The 15,634-nt window shown below is 46.5% G+C and overlaps 1 protein-coding gene across 8 annotated transcripts in view; it reads right to left on the bottom strand.

The window, feature by feature from the left end:
* LOC138327503 (anoctamin-7-like) overlaps nucleotides 1–15,634 on the bottom strand; it is a 62,879-nt gene that overhangs the window by 24,001 nt on the left and 23,244 nt on the right. For all 8 annotated transcript variants that reach the window (XM_069273646.1, XM_069273643.1, XM_069273645.1 and 5 more), the window contains 9 exons: nucleotides 11,919–12,078; nucleotides 10,754–10,854; nucleotides 10,542–10,620; nucleotides 3,074–3,157; nucleotides 2,186–2,519; nucleotides 1,687–1,770; nucleotides 851–945; nucleotides 409–530; nucleotides 40–285 (listed from right to left, as the gene is read on the bottom strand). In XM_069273646.1, coding sequence (XP_069129747.1) covers nucleotides 40–285; nucleotides 409–530; nucleotides 851–945; nucleotides 1,687–1,770; nucleotides 2,186–2,519; nucleotides 3,074–3,157; nucleotides 10,542–10,620; nucleotides 10,754–10,854; nucleotides 11,919–12,078 — 1,305 coding nt within the window. The remainder of the gene's footprint in view (nucleotides 1–39; nucleotides 286–408; nucleotides 531–850; nucleotides 946–1,686; nucleotides 1,771–2,185; nucleotides 2,520–3,073; nucleotides 3,158–10,541; nucleotides 10,621–10,753; nucleotides 10,855–11,918; nucleotides 12,079–15,634) is intronic.

The raw sequence follows: 15,634 nt of genomic DNA, 5'->3' as shown, positions 1-15,634 counted from the left end.
CATAATCATGGATGTTTTTTGCCGCTTTGTAAAACAAACCTTGCCCAGGATAAGGATTGAGACAGTGTTGAGAACAGATGACACCACTGTGGTTGCTAGGAGGCAGGAGGTGGAGTCCATATTAGGGCAGTAGTCGACACTGGTGATGACACGGTAGATGATGATGGAGACGACACTGGTGAGGACGATCAGAATCATAAACATCAGTGTGGAGAAAGAGATGAGGTAGCGTATGTTCTGTCGCCGTGACGGGAAGTACATCTCCTTGGTGTTCGTCACAGGGTCCTGAAGGAAACAACCAATACAAGATATGATGAGTATATCAGCTATTGAACTCTAGTATTTCTTTTATCTCCTATTTTTCTGCTATTTGACTAGTATTTGTCACCTCCATGACTACTTTCTTACCTCCTTGAATGTCGTACTGAAGAACTCTGGCCTATCTGGTTCGTTGGCCTCAAATTCTTGTACATCCCAGAGGTAGGCACAGCGAGCTGACTTCTGCTTCCATAGCTCCAGGAATAGAGTACCTATCCAACATTTAATTACAAAACAGATTCAATTTTCATTCTCATTATATGGTTACAGGTGACACAGATGAAAATGAAAAAAAGAACATATCATATTGCATTACAATTTAGTTTTCAGAGTGGTCTTAATATGAAATTCCAGTTCTTATGTGTGACAAGTTATAGGTATTACTTCATATCAATTTTGGCTTCAAAACACTCTTGAAGACCATGGTAGTGTGATTAGTAGTCATGGTGTTGTGACATGTCATCACAACCCTTCAATCTCTAGATCATGAACCAGAACATCTGATGTTGGGTAGTTACCAGGTACAACTTACCCCAGAGACATATAATCAAGGCAAAATAAGGAGTGACTTCATTGTCAAAGGAACTCTTGATAACATCTAAGGCCAGCGCAGCAAGGGAGGAAACTCTGCAAAAGGTGGATTCATTATTATACACAGTAAAGATCTGCAATGGGACCAGGTGATATCTGATAACTTTTGTGCAGGACTAGCTATAAGTGTGTCTAATGGTGATGGAATGAAGCTAAAAGATGATATCCCACCCACACTGTGTCATTTCAGTGGGAAGATTACAAAGGGTAACGTTACATCACCACTGGAGATAAAAGTACCGCACAATTGTTATCAGGTATCATGTGGTACATGTATTATTCCCAGTGAAATCATGATAACAAATGCATTGTATTGGATAAATTTCTGCTATTAGGAAGTTTACCTTGAATTACTATTCAGCGAAATGTAATACATGTACATGTATTAATGATTAACACATGCATAGAAGATATCAACTCTTTGTTCTGCAATGTACAATTATTTATACATTCAAGCCTGAAGAATGTCTTTTTTTTCTGTTTTGTATCAATTATATTGTTACTTATAGAGTCAAGCATCATAATCCAAGAATAACAAATTTGACCCAAAAAGCACCCATCCATATCTTAAAAGCCCCAATTTCACCAACTACAGACTAAATTTAAATTACAAAACAACTCTGTAGGTTTCTCAATTTAATTTCTTTCCCCAATTGATAAATGGAATACTTTCATTTGTGCAATAATTTTGAAAGTTTAGCCTATTAAGCACTCTATTGTTTTTCTTTTAATCATAAGTACCCTGGGAACCTATTGGATCTAATCTGTTGTACTTACTCCTCTGGAGCGGCTGTGGTGTTTGGAGCCAGGGTCGTGACCTCTGTACCATATTTAGGTGAGGTTGTACTCTTGCCTGTGATACTGAAGAAGAAACATGAAACTATCATTAAAGCATCAATGGATCAATTAGAAATAGAGTATGTAGAATTGAGCTAAGTGTCAGGTAAAGTATGGTAGCGTTTCAGTGTTAGTATAAGAAGGAGGGGAAAACATAGCATACTTATTACCAGTAGACCTCTTAAGTTATTCTTTGAACATGTATATCCCTTTTTATTTGTGTGTGATATTAAGTTTTGCGCATTTCGCGAGAGATAAGAACTCATGACAATTAATCATCACAAATGTGTCGTTAATGCAGGTAAAGTGGAACCATACGACTCCAAATTGGGGAATTTAGTCTCCATGAAAATTAATTGGTTTACATTGTACCTGACACATTCATCACACAGACACACACCAGGTAGGAAGTCAACTGAGTAATGAGGCTTCCACTCACCTGAGGTAGAGACCATACAAGAATATGGCAAACCCCAATAATGTCGGCATCCAAAGGGAGGTAATCAGTAGACCAGACCAAGCAAAGTAGAAGGCAATCTTCTCCCCGAAGTAGTTACGTATTTTCATGAGAGGCTGGTATTTATACAGTGATGTCCATCGTTTATCTAAATCTTCTCTCGGGTCATCGTCAAAGATGAAATTCTTTTTTAGTTCTTCTTTATGTTCCTTTTTCAGCCTGTTTTCAGCTTCCTCATATTTAGTGGAGCATTTTGATACATCATGGAGGATTAAAGAGTCAGTGTACACTTCCTTCATCCGCAGGTAAGGTAAAGCTGAAAACAATGGTCAGGTAAGTTAATTATGAAAGCAATGATCAGGTAAGTTAATTATGAAAGCAATGATCAGGTAAGTTAATTATGAAAGCAATGATCAGGTAGGTTAATTATGAAAGCAATGATCAGGTAAGTTAATTATGAAAGCAATGATCAGGTAAGTTAATTATGAAAGCAATGATCAGGTAAGTTAATTATGAAAGCAATGATCAGGTAAGTTAATTATGAAAGCAATGATCTGGTAAGTTGATTATGAAAGCAATGACCAGGTAAGTTAATTATGAAAGCAATGATCCAGTAAGTTGATTATGAAAGCAATGACCAGGTAAGTTAATTATGAAAGTAATGATCAGGTAAGTTTACAATGTTAATAATACATGTTGTCTGGTAGGGCAACAATAACATCAAAACATTGAGTCAACACTTTCAAATTCCCTTATAAGTCATATCCTTTGTGAATTATGAACATTTTCGAATAAGAAGCATTCGTCTTCAATTGTTTTGGTATACAGAATATTAGCTGATACAGGGTTTTGGCATCACAAAATATTTACCTATCTTTTGTAATTTCTTTTCTTCTTCATCGTCTTCATCATCGTCATCATCATCATCAAAACACACACAGCACTGTCTTGTAGCTATAGTATCCAGGAATTAAAAAAAAACAGAAATCTTATATCCATATCATTTCTGTATTAAGTATCATGACTAAGATTCCTTTGTTTCCCATCAATACTACATGTAAGAAAAGATTACTTATCACTGATCTTCAATACAATCTTATCCCGAAGGGAAATCAATCTTGAATATATGATCTAAGTCTCATATTGATATGTGATAACACCAGTGATTTTTTCTACATGATAATCTGAACTGTTATCATGATGATAACAGTAGTGTAAGGCATTATGAGGTCATGTAGAATTAATAATCAACATGCCCATCAAAACGCAGGTGTGCAATGGGAGAATGTCCACTATCTGATTCAGCCTTATTCATCTAGAGCTCCCATTTATATTTGATATTTCCTCATCTAAATTGAGATGCCGCCAGTTTACATGAACACACAATTATAGATTTATCAAACAAAAGAATACCACAATAAAACCTTGTCCTTCCCCTTCATTTATTACCTCTTCTGCTACTCTCCCAACACCTGCACCCCCATCCAACCCCCAATCCCTATCCCACGATCCTGCACTCACATCCAACCCCCAATCCCTATCCCACGACCCAGCACCCCCATCCAACCCCCAATCCCTATCCCACGATCCCTGCACCCCCATCCAACCCCCAATCCCTATCCCACGACCCAGCACCCCCATCCAACCCCCAATCCCTATTCCCTGACCCTGCACCCCCATCCAACCTCCCAATTCCTATTCCCCGACCCTGCACCCCCATCCAACCCCCCAATCCCTATTCCCTGACCCTCAGCCCAATCCAACCCCCAATCCCTATCCCCAATCCCTGCACCCCAATCCAACCCCCAATCCCTATCCCTAACACCTGCACCCCCATTCAACCGCCGACCCTGCACCCCAATTCAACCCCAAATCCCTATCCCCCGATCCTGCATCCCCATTCAACCCCCAATCCCTATCCCACGACCCTGCACCCCCATCCAACCCCCAATCCCTATCCCCCGACCCTGCACCCCCATCCAACCCCCCAATCCCTATTCCCTGACCCTGCACCCCAATCCAATCCCCAATCCCTACCCCCAATCCCTGCACCCCCATCCAACCCCCAATCCCTATCCTTAACACCTGCACCCCCATTCAACCGCCGACCCTGCACCCCATCCAACCCCCCTAACCCCTATCCCTACCCCCGATCCTGCATCCCCATTCAACCCCCAATCCCTATTCCCTGACCCTGCACCCCCATCCAACCTCCCAATCCCTATTCCCTGACCCTGACCCTGCACCCCCATCCAACCCCCCAATCCCTATTCCCTGACCCTGCACCCCAATCCAACCCCCAATCCCTACCCCCAATCCCTGCACCCCCATCCAACCCCCAATCCCTATCCCTAACACCTGCACCCCCATTCAACCGCCGACCCTGCACCCCAATCCAACCCCTAATCCCTATCCCCCCGATCCTGCATCCCCATTCAACCCTCAATCCCTATCCCCCGACCCTGCACTCACATCCAACCCCCCCATCCCTATCCCTAATCCCTGCACCCCCATCCAACCCCCAATCCCTATCCCTAATCCCTGCACCCCAATCCAACCCCCAATCCCTATCCCCCGACCCTGCACTCACATCCAACCCCCAATCCCTATCCCTAATCCCTGCACCTCCATCCAACCCCCAATCCCTATCCCCCGACCCTGCACCCCCATCCAACCCCCAATCCCTATCCCTAATCATTGCACCCCAATCCAACAACCCCCAATCCCTATCCCTAATCCCTGTACCCCCATCCAACCCCCAATCCCTATCCCCCGACCCTGCACCCCCATCCAACCCCCAATCCCTATCCCTAATCCCTGCACCCCCATCCAACCTCCAATCTCTATCCTCCAATCCTGCACTCACATCCAACCCCCAATCCCTATCCTCCGATAGGGCACTCACATTCAACCCCCAATCCCTATCCTTCGACCCTGCACTCACATCCAACCCCCAATCCCTATCCTCCGATCCTGCACTCACATCCAACCCCCAATCCCTATCCTCTGATCCTGCACTCACATCCAACCCCCAATCCCTATCCCCCGACCCTGCACCCCCATCCAACCCCTAATCCCTATCCTCCGACCCTGCACTCACATCCAACCCCCAATCCCTATCCTCCGATCCTGCACTCACATCCAACCCCCAATTCCTATCCCACGACCCTGCACCCCCATCCAACCCCCAATTCCTATCCCCCGACTCTGCACTCACATCCAACCCCCAATCCCTATCCTCCGATCCTGCACTCACATCCAACCCTCCAATCCCTATCCCCCGACCCAGCACCCCCATCCAACCCCCAATCCATATCCCACGATCCTGCACCCCCATCCAACCCCCAATCCCTATCCCCCGACCCTGCACCCCCATCCAACCCCTCAATCCCTATTCCCTGACCCTGCACCCCCATCCAACCTCCCAATTCCTATTTCCCGACCCTGCACCCCCATCCAACCCCGCAATCCCTATTCCCTGACCCTCAGCCCAATCCAACCCCCAATCCCTATCCCCAATCCCTGCACCCCCATCCAACCCCAATCCCTATCCCTAACATCTGCACCCCCATTCAACCGCCGACCCTGCACCCCAATCCAACCCCTAATCCCTATCCCCCGATCCTGCATCCCCATTCAACCCCCAATCCCTATCCCACGACCCTGCACCCCCATTCAACCCCCAATCCCTATCCCCCGACCCTGCACCCCCATCCAACCCCCCAATCCCTATTCCCTGACCCTGCACCCCAATCCAATCCCCAATCCCTACCCCCAATCCCTGCACCCCCATCCAACCCCCAATCCCTATCCTTAACACCTGCACCCCCATTCAACCGCCGACCCTGCACCCCAATCCAACCCCTAATCCCTATCCCCCGATCCTGCATCCCCATTCAACCCCCAATCCCTATTCCCTGACCCTGCACCCCCATCCAACCTCCCAATCCCTATTCCCTGACCCTGCACCCCCATCCAACCCCCCAATCCCTATTCCCTGACCCTGCACCCCAATCCAACCCCCAATCCCTACCCCCAATCCCTGCACCCCCATCCAACCCCCAATCCCTATCCCTAACACCTGCACCCCCATTCAACCGCCGACCCTGCACCCCAATCCAACCCCTAATCCCTATCCCCCGATCCTGCATCCCCATTCAACCCTCAATCCCTATCCCCCGACCCTGCACTCACATCCAACCCCCCCATCCCTATCCCTAATCCCTGCACCCCCATCCAACCCCCAATCCCTATCCCTAATCCCTGCACTCCAATCCAACCCCCAATCCCTATCCCCCGACTCTGCACTCACATCCAACCCCCAATCCCTATCCCTAATCCCTGCACCTCCATCCAACCCCCAATCCCTATCCCCCGACCCTGCACCCCCATCCAACCCCCAATCCCTATCCCTAATCCTTGCACCCCAATCCAACCCCCAATCCCTATCCCTAATCCCTGTACCCCCATCCAACCCCCAATCCCTATCCCCCGACCCTGCACCCCCATCCAACCCCCAATCCCTATCCCTAATCCCTGCACCCCCATCCAACCTCCAATCCCTATCCTCCAATCCTGCACTCACATCCAACCCCCAATCCCTATCCTCCGATAGGGCACTCACATTCAACCCCCAATCCCTATCCTTCGACCCTGCACTCACATCCAACCCCCAATCCCTATCCTCCGATCCTGCACTCACATCCAACCCCCAATCCCTATCCTCTGATCCTGCACTCACATCCAACCCCCAATCCCTATCCCCCGACCCTGCACCCCCATCCAACCCCTAATCCCTATCCTCCGACCCTGCACTCACATCCAACCCCCAATCCCTATCCTCCGATCCTGCACTCACATCCAACCCCCAATTCCTATCCCACGACCCTGCACCCCCATCCAACCCCCAATTCCTATCCCCCGACTCTGCACTCACATCCAACCCCCAATCCCTATCCTCCGATCCTGCACTCACATCCAACCCTCCAATCCCTATCCCCCGACTCTGCACTCGCATCCAACCCCCAATCCCTATCCCTAATCCCTGCACCCCCATCCAACCCCCAATCCCTATCCCTAATCCCTGCACTCACATCCAACCCCCAATCCCTATCCTCCGACCCTGCTCCCCCATCCAACCCCCAATCCCTATCCTCCGATCCTGCACTCACATCCAACCCCCAATCCCTATCCTCCGATCCTGCACTCGCATCCAACCCCCAATCCCTATCCTCAGACCCTGCACTCACATCTAACCCCCAATCCCTATCCTCCGATCCTGCACTCACATCCAACCCCCAATCCCTATCCTCCAATCCTGCACTCACATCCAACCCTCCAATCCCTATTCCCTGACCCTGCTCCCCCATCCAACCCCCAATCCCTATCCTCCGATCCTGCACTCACATCCAACCCCCAATCCCTATCCTCCGACCCTGCACTCACATCCAACCCCCAATCCCTATCCTCCGATCCTGCACTCACATCCAACCCCCAATCCCTATCCTCCGATCCTGCACTCACATCCAACCCCCAATCCCTATCCTCCGATCCTGCACTCACATCCAACCCTCCAATCCCTATTCCCTGACCCTGCTCCCCCATCCAACCCCCAATCCCTATCCCCCGACCCTGCACCCCCATCCAATCCCCCAATCCCTATCCCACGACCCTGCCCCCTGCACCCCAACCCCCCCCAATCCCTATCCTCCGATCCTGCACTCACATTCAACCCCCAATCCCTATCCTCCGACCCTGCACTCACATCCAACCCCCAATCCCTATCCTCCGATCCTGCACTCACATCCAACCCCCAATCCCTATCCTCCGACCCTGCACTCACATCCAACCCCCAATCCCTATCCTCCGATCCTGCACTCACATCCAACCCCCAATCCCTATCCTCCGATCCTGCACTCACATCCAACCCCCAATCCCTATCCTCTGATCCTGCACTCACATCCAACCCCCAATCCCTATCCCCCGACCCTGCACCCCCATCCAACCCCCAATCCCTATCCTCCGATCCTGCACTCACATCCAACCCCCAATCCCTATCCTCCGATCCTGCACTCACATCCAACCCCCAATTCCTATCCCACGACCCTGCACCCCCATCCAACCCCCAATTCCTATCCCCCGACTCTGCACTCACATCCAACCCCCAATCCCTATCCTCCGATCCTGCACTCACATCCAACCCTCCAATCCCTATCCCCCGACTCTGCACTCGCATCCAACCCCCAATCCCTATCCCTAATCCCTGCACCCCCATCCAACCCCCAATCCCTATCCCCCGACTCTGCACTCACATCCAACCCCCAATCCCTATTCCCTGACCCTGCTCCCCCATCCAACCCCCAATCCCTATCCTCCGATCCTGCACTCACATCCAACCCCCAATCCCTATCCTCCGATCCTGCACTCACATCCAACCCCCAATCCCTATCCTCCGACCCTGCACTCACATCCAACCCCCAATCCCTATCCTCCGATCCTGCACTCACATCCAACCCCCAATCCCTATCCTCTGATCCTGCACTCACATCCAACCCTCCAATCCCTATTCCCTGACCCTGCTCCCCCATCCAACCCCCAATCCCTATCCTCCGATCCTGCACTCACATCCAACCCCCAATCCCTATCCTCCGATCCTGCACTCACATCCAACCCCCAATCCCTATCCTCCGATCCTGCACTCACATCCAACCCCCAATCCCTATCCTCCGATCCTGCACTCACATCCAACCCCCAATCCCTATCCTCCGATCCTGCACTCACATCCAACCCTCCAATCCCTATTCCCTGACCCTGCTCCCCAATCCAACCCCCAATCCCTATCCCCCGACCCTGCACCCCCATCCAACCCCCAATACCTATCCCACGACCCTGCACCCCCATCCAACCCCCCAATCCCTATCCTCCGATCCTGCACTCGCATCCAACCCCCAATCCCTATCCTCCGACCCTGCACTCACATCCAACCCCCAATCCCTATCCCTAATCCTGCACTCACATCCAACCCCCAATCCCTATCCCCCGACCCTGCACCCCAATCCAACCTCCCAATCCCTATTCCCTGACCCTGCTCCCCCATCCAACCCCCAATCCCTATCCTCCGATCCTGCACTCACATCCAACCCCCAATCCCTATCCTTCGATCCTGCACTCACATCCAACCCCCAATCCCTATCCTCCGATCCTGCACTCACATCCAACCCCCAATCCCTATCCTCCGATCCTGCACTCACATCCAACCCCCAATCCCTATCCTCCGATCCTGCACTCACATCCAACCCTCCAATCCCTATTCCCTGACCCTGCTCCCCCATCCAACCCCCAATCCCTATCCCCCGACCCTGCACCCCCATCCAACCCCCAATCCCTATCCCACGACCCTGCATCACCCCCATCCAACCCCCCCAATCCAACTATCCTCCGATCCCGATGCACTCACATCCAACCCCCAATTCCTATCCCCCGACTCTGCACTCACATCCAACCCCCAATCTCTATCCCTAATCCCTGCTCCCCCATCCAACCCCCCAATTCCTATCCCACGACCCTGCACCCCCATCCAACCCCCAATTCCTATCCTCCGACTCTGCACTCACATCCAACCCCCAATCCCTAGACCCTAATCCCTGCACCCCCATCCAACCCCCAATTCCTATCCCACGACCCTGCACCCCCATCCAACCCCCAATCCCTATCCTCCGATCCTGCACTCACATCCAACCCTCCAATCCCTATTCCCTGACCCTGCTCCCCCATCCAACCCCCAATCCCTATCCCCCGATCCTGCACCCACATCCAACCCCCAATCCCTATCCCTAATCCCTGCACCCCCATCCAACCCCCAATCCCTATCCTCCGACCCTGCACTCACATCCAACCCCCAATCCCTATCCTCCGATCCTGCACTCACATCCAACCCCCAATCCCTATCCCACGATCCTGCACTCACATCCAACCCCCAATCCCTATCCCCCGACTCTGCACTCGCATCCAACCCTCAATCCCTATCCCTAATCCCTGCACCCCCATCCAACCCCCAATCCCTATCCTCCGACCCAGCACTCGCATCCAACCCCCAATCCCTATCCTCCGACCCTGCACTCATATCCAACCCCCAATCCCTATCCTCCGACCCTGCACTCACATCCAATCCCCAATCCTATCCCCCGACCCTGCATCCTATCCCCCGACCCAAATCCAACCCCCAATCCCGCTCCCCCATCCAACCCTTTCCCCATCAACCATGTATTAAAATATACACAATTATAAAGCTATCATTACACCACCTTGATATCTAACGGCTTCTCTTGAATTTACTCACGTCCTTTCTCATCTTTTAATTGAAAATCCATGGCCTCTAAGTCTTGCCGAATATCTAAGTTGATCAAAATATGTTCTACCTGAAACAGAGAAAAGGTTTCCTGAGTGTCTATATAATTCTATGTCAGATAAGAAACTACATTCATTTCTTAATATAGCTTACATATAGACATATGAGTGGAATAATATGATTTTTTAATAAACGTTACCTACCAGTAGAGACCTAATAGAAGGCCTGAAGAATGTGTTCGGGTCTTCATGGCCCTTGTAGATATGGTAACGGTCCATAATGAAAGGTGTACTTTCAAAGTCCTCTGAAAATTATATAGTAAAAAAATATGATTTTACTGACTTTTAGAAACTATTCAGTGTGCTATGATCAATATTTATAATTAACACTTTGTTAAGGGCAATGATGAATAATGCCAAGGTCATGTACATTGTATGCTACATTTTAAAGATTTACTTATTTTCTTTCTTTATTTAAACCATTAAGTGTCAAGGTGAACACAATCTGAAATGTAAAGGCCAATATTATACTGATTAAGATCAATATCATATGACATCAAGGTCGTGTCAGCAAATATTGTTCATCAAGGTCAATAGCCCGAAATACTCTGGCCCTGACACCAGACTTAGACATTATGACAGATAGATGTCTGGTTTAGGGCCAGAGCGCAGTAGTACTCGAAAACCTGGAATAAGCCGACACCGTTTGGTATCGGGCCAGGTACTCTCCGATTCAGACTGATCACCGAGAAGCACCACAAACTTTAGTCTATACAACAAATGAATATCACATCTACCCAAATATAGCAATCCGTCGAGATTAAAGATGATTTGCATACTACAAGAAAATGGCGACGACAACGAGGGAAATTTAAAGTTGCGGAAAAGAAACTACTGTGTTGACACAATAGAACGTGCATGCGTGATGAAATGGATGGCTATGAGTAGATAAATTATTCCTTTGTTTAAAAGACCAAGGTAAGTGGCGATTCTCGGTGGTAATATTTTGTGAGTAGTCTGAATCGGAGAGTACCTGGCCCGATACCAAACGTCGGCTTATTCCAGGTTTTCGAGTACTACTGAGCTCTGGCCCTAAACCAGACATCTATCTGTCATAATGTCTAAGTCTGGTGTCAAGGCCAGAGTATCTCGGGCTACAAGGTCAACTACAGATAATAAGGTATCAATGTCAAGGTCACACCTTGGATAAGCAACTTGTAAAAGTCTACAAAACTTACATATATGTTAATTTCAATGTACTGTATTTTAGGTTTTACTGTATATATATTTCAGAATCAATGTAAACAATGATAAACAATTGAAATACAGAGCATGACTTACAAACTACAGTACAAACATTACAACATACCCAAATCATCAGGATCAGGGTCAAAGAAATCTTTCTCTTTTTTCCGTAGCCATCCCCGAAATGAGCCACAGCATTGGTTATCCTCTTCAGACTTGGTTTCCTTCCTCTGTTTCCACGTCTGTTTACTTGATGTTGGGGGAGGTTCCTCACCTCTATACTCCTGAATAAAACATTCAAATTATAACATGATATAATTAGAGAACAAAAACAATCAAAAACAAGTAGGAGCATAAATAAAAAAAACACCTAAAAACTTATTTCTTCAATAAACAATTCACTGATTTTAAATGAAGTTTGTATGTTTGCTAAGGTAAAAAAATAATTTGTGATACAAAAGCTTTACGGGTAGAGGCACACAAACTACAGCAATATAATGTTGGGAGGGGGAGGGATTATACATACTGGTACATGCTGAAAATTGAAACAAAGAACTGGGAACTACAGAAATAAATTATGTAGGGAAAAAGTATGGGCTAAATTCTACTCATGTTACTAAACATCAGAAACATATAGAATTCATAGATTGTCTGACTTTTTATAGGTGAATATTTGAATAAATAAAATTTTGGTTAATATTCAGGTTAGGATCTGCCATGCTGAAAGAAAACTAGTTTTTAGCCACCGCAGAATGTGCACATGCAGCACATATATTTACATACATGTATGTGGTCAAAAAACAACAGAAGCTAGCTAGCTATGGGAGACAAGACAAAAGGTAAGCACATGCACTTCTCTTGAATGTATGTACAGTATGACATGGTCGGAATGTATGTACAGTATGACATGTCGTCGTATGAATGTCGTATGTACAGTATGACATGTCGGAATGTATGTACAGTATGACATGGTCGGAATGTATGTACAGTATGACATGGTCGGAATGTATGTACAGTATGACATGGTCGGAATGTATGTACAGTATGACATGGTCGGAATGTATGTACAGTATGACATGGTCGGAATGTATGTACAGTATGACATGGTCGGAATGTATGTACAGTATGACATGTCGGAATGTATTTACAGTATGACATGGTCGTAATATATGTACAGTATGACATGGTCGGAATGTATGTACAGTATGACATGTCGGAATGTATGTACAGTATGACATGGTCGGAATGTATGTACAGTATGACATGTCGGAATGTATGTACAGTATGACATGGTCGGAATGTATGTACAGTATGACATGGTCGGAATGTATGTACAGTATGACATGGTCGGAATGTATGTACAGTATGACATGTCGGAATGTATGTACAGTATGACATGTCGGAATGTATGTACAGTATGACATGGTCGTAATATATGTACAGTATGACATGTCGGAATGTATGTACAGTATGACATGTCGGAATGTATGTACAGTATGACATGGTCGTAATATATGTACAGTATGACATGGTCGGAATGTATGTACAGTATGACATGGTCGGAATGTATGTACAGTATGACATGGTCGGAATATATGTACAGTATGACATGGTCGGAATGTATGTACAGTATGACATGGTCGGAATGTATGTACAGTATGACATGTCGGAATGTATGTACAGTATGACATGTCGGAATGTATGTACAGTATGACATGGTCGGAATGTATGTACAGTATGACATGTCGGAATGTATGTACAGTATGACATGTCGGAATGTATGTACAGTATGACATGGTCGGAATGTATGTACAGTATGACATGGTCGTAATATATGTACAGTATGACATGGTCGGAATGTATTTACAGTATGACATGTCGGAATGTATTTACAGTATGACATGGTCGTAATATATGTACAGTATGACATGGTCGGAATGTATTTACAGTATGACATGGTCGGAATGTATGTACAGTATGACATGTCGGAATGTATGTACAGTATGACATGTCGGAATGTATGTACAGTATGACATGGTCGGAATGTATGTACAGTATGACATGGTCGGAATGTATGTACAGTATGACATGGTCGGAATGTATGTACAGTATGACATGGTCGGAATGTATGTACAGTATGACATGGTCGGAATGTATGTACAGTATGACATGGTCGGAATGTATGTACAGTATGACATGGTCGGAATGTATGTACAGTATGACATGTCGGAATGTACGTACAGTATGACATGTCGGAATGTATGTACAGTATGACATGGTCGGAATGTATGTACAGTATGACATGGTCGGAATGTATGTACAGTATGACATGGTCGGAATGTATGTACAGTATGACATGGTCGGAATGTATGTACAGTATGACATGTCGGAATGTATGTACAGTATGACATGGTCGGAATGTATGTACAGTATGACATGGTCGGAATGTATGTACAGTATGACATGGTCGGAATGTATGTACAGTATGACATGGTCGGAATGTATGTACAGTATGACATGGTCGGAATGTATGTACAGTATGACATGGTCGTAATATATGTACAGTATGACATGGTCGGAATGTATGTACAGTATGACATGGTCGGAATGTATTTACAGTATGACATGTCGGAATATATGTACAGTATGACATGGTCGGAATGTATGTACAGTATGACATGGTCGGAATGTATGTACAGTATGACATGTCGGAATGTATGTACAGTATGACATGTCGGAATGTATGTACAGTATGACATGGTCGGAATGTATGTACAGTATGACATGGTCGGAATGTATGTACAGTATGACATGGTCGGAATGTATGTACAGTATGACATGGTCGGAATGTATTTACAGTATGACATGTCGGAATGTATTTACAGTATGACATGGTCGGAATGTATGTACAGTATGTATGACATGTCGGTCGTATATGTACAGTATGACATGGTCGGAATGTATTTACAGTATGACATGGTCGTAATATATGTACAGTATGACATGGTCGGAATGTATGTACAGTATGACATGGTCGGAATGTATGTACAGTATGACATAGTCGGAATGTATTTACAGTATGACATGGTCGTAATATATGTACAGTATGACATGTCGGAATGTATGTACAGTATGACATGGTCGGAATGTATGTACAGTATGACATGGTCGGAATGTATGTACAGTATGACATGGTCGGAATGTATGTACAGTATGACATGTCGGAATGTACGTACAGTATGACATGTCGGAATGTATGTACAGTATGACATGGTCGGAATGTATGTACAGTATGACATGTCGGAATGTATGTACAGTATGACATGGTCGGAATGTATGTACAGTATGACATGGTCGGAATGTATGTACAGTATGACATGGTCGGAATGTATGTACAGTATGACATGTCGGAATGTATGTACAGTATGACATGGTCGGAATGTATGTACAGTATGACATGTCGGAATGTATGTACAGTATGACATGGTCGGAATGTATGTACAGTATGACATGGTCGGAATGTATGTACAGTATGACATGGTCGGAATGTATGTACAGTATGACATGGTCGGAATGTATGTACAGTATGACATGGTCGGAATGTATGTACAGTATGACATGGTCGGAATGTATGTACAGTATGACATGGTCGGAATGTATGTACAGTATGACATGGTCGGAATGTATGTACAGTATGACATGTCGGAATGTATGTACAGTATGACATGGTCGGAATGTATGTACAGTATGACATGGTCGGTAATGTATGTACAGTATGACATGGTCGGAATGTATGTACAGTATGACATAGTCGGAATGTATGTACAGTATGACATGGTC

The sequence above is a fragment of the Argopecten irradians genome, chromosome 7, assembly GCF_041381155.1.
Source record: "Argopecten irradians isolate NY chromosome 7, Ai_NY, whole genome shotgun sequence".
Classification (NCBI taxonomy): Eukaryota; Metazoa; Mollusca; class Bivalvia; order Pectinida; family Pectinidae; genus Argopecten; species Argopecten irradians.
Note: the sequence above shows the minus strand (reverse complement) of the source record. Positions and strands in the feature narration are given on the sequence as shown.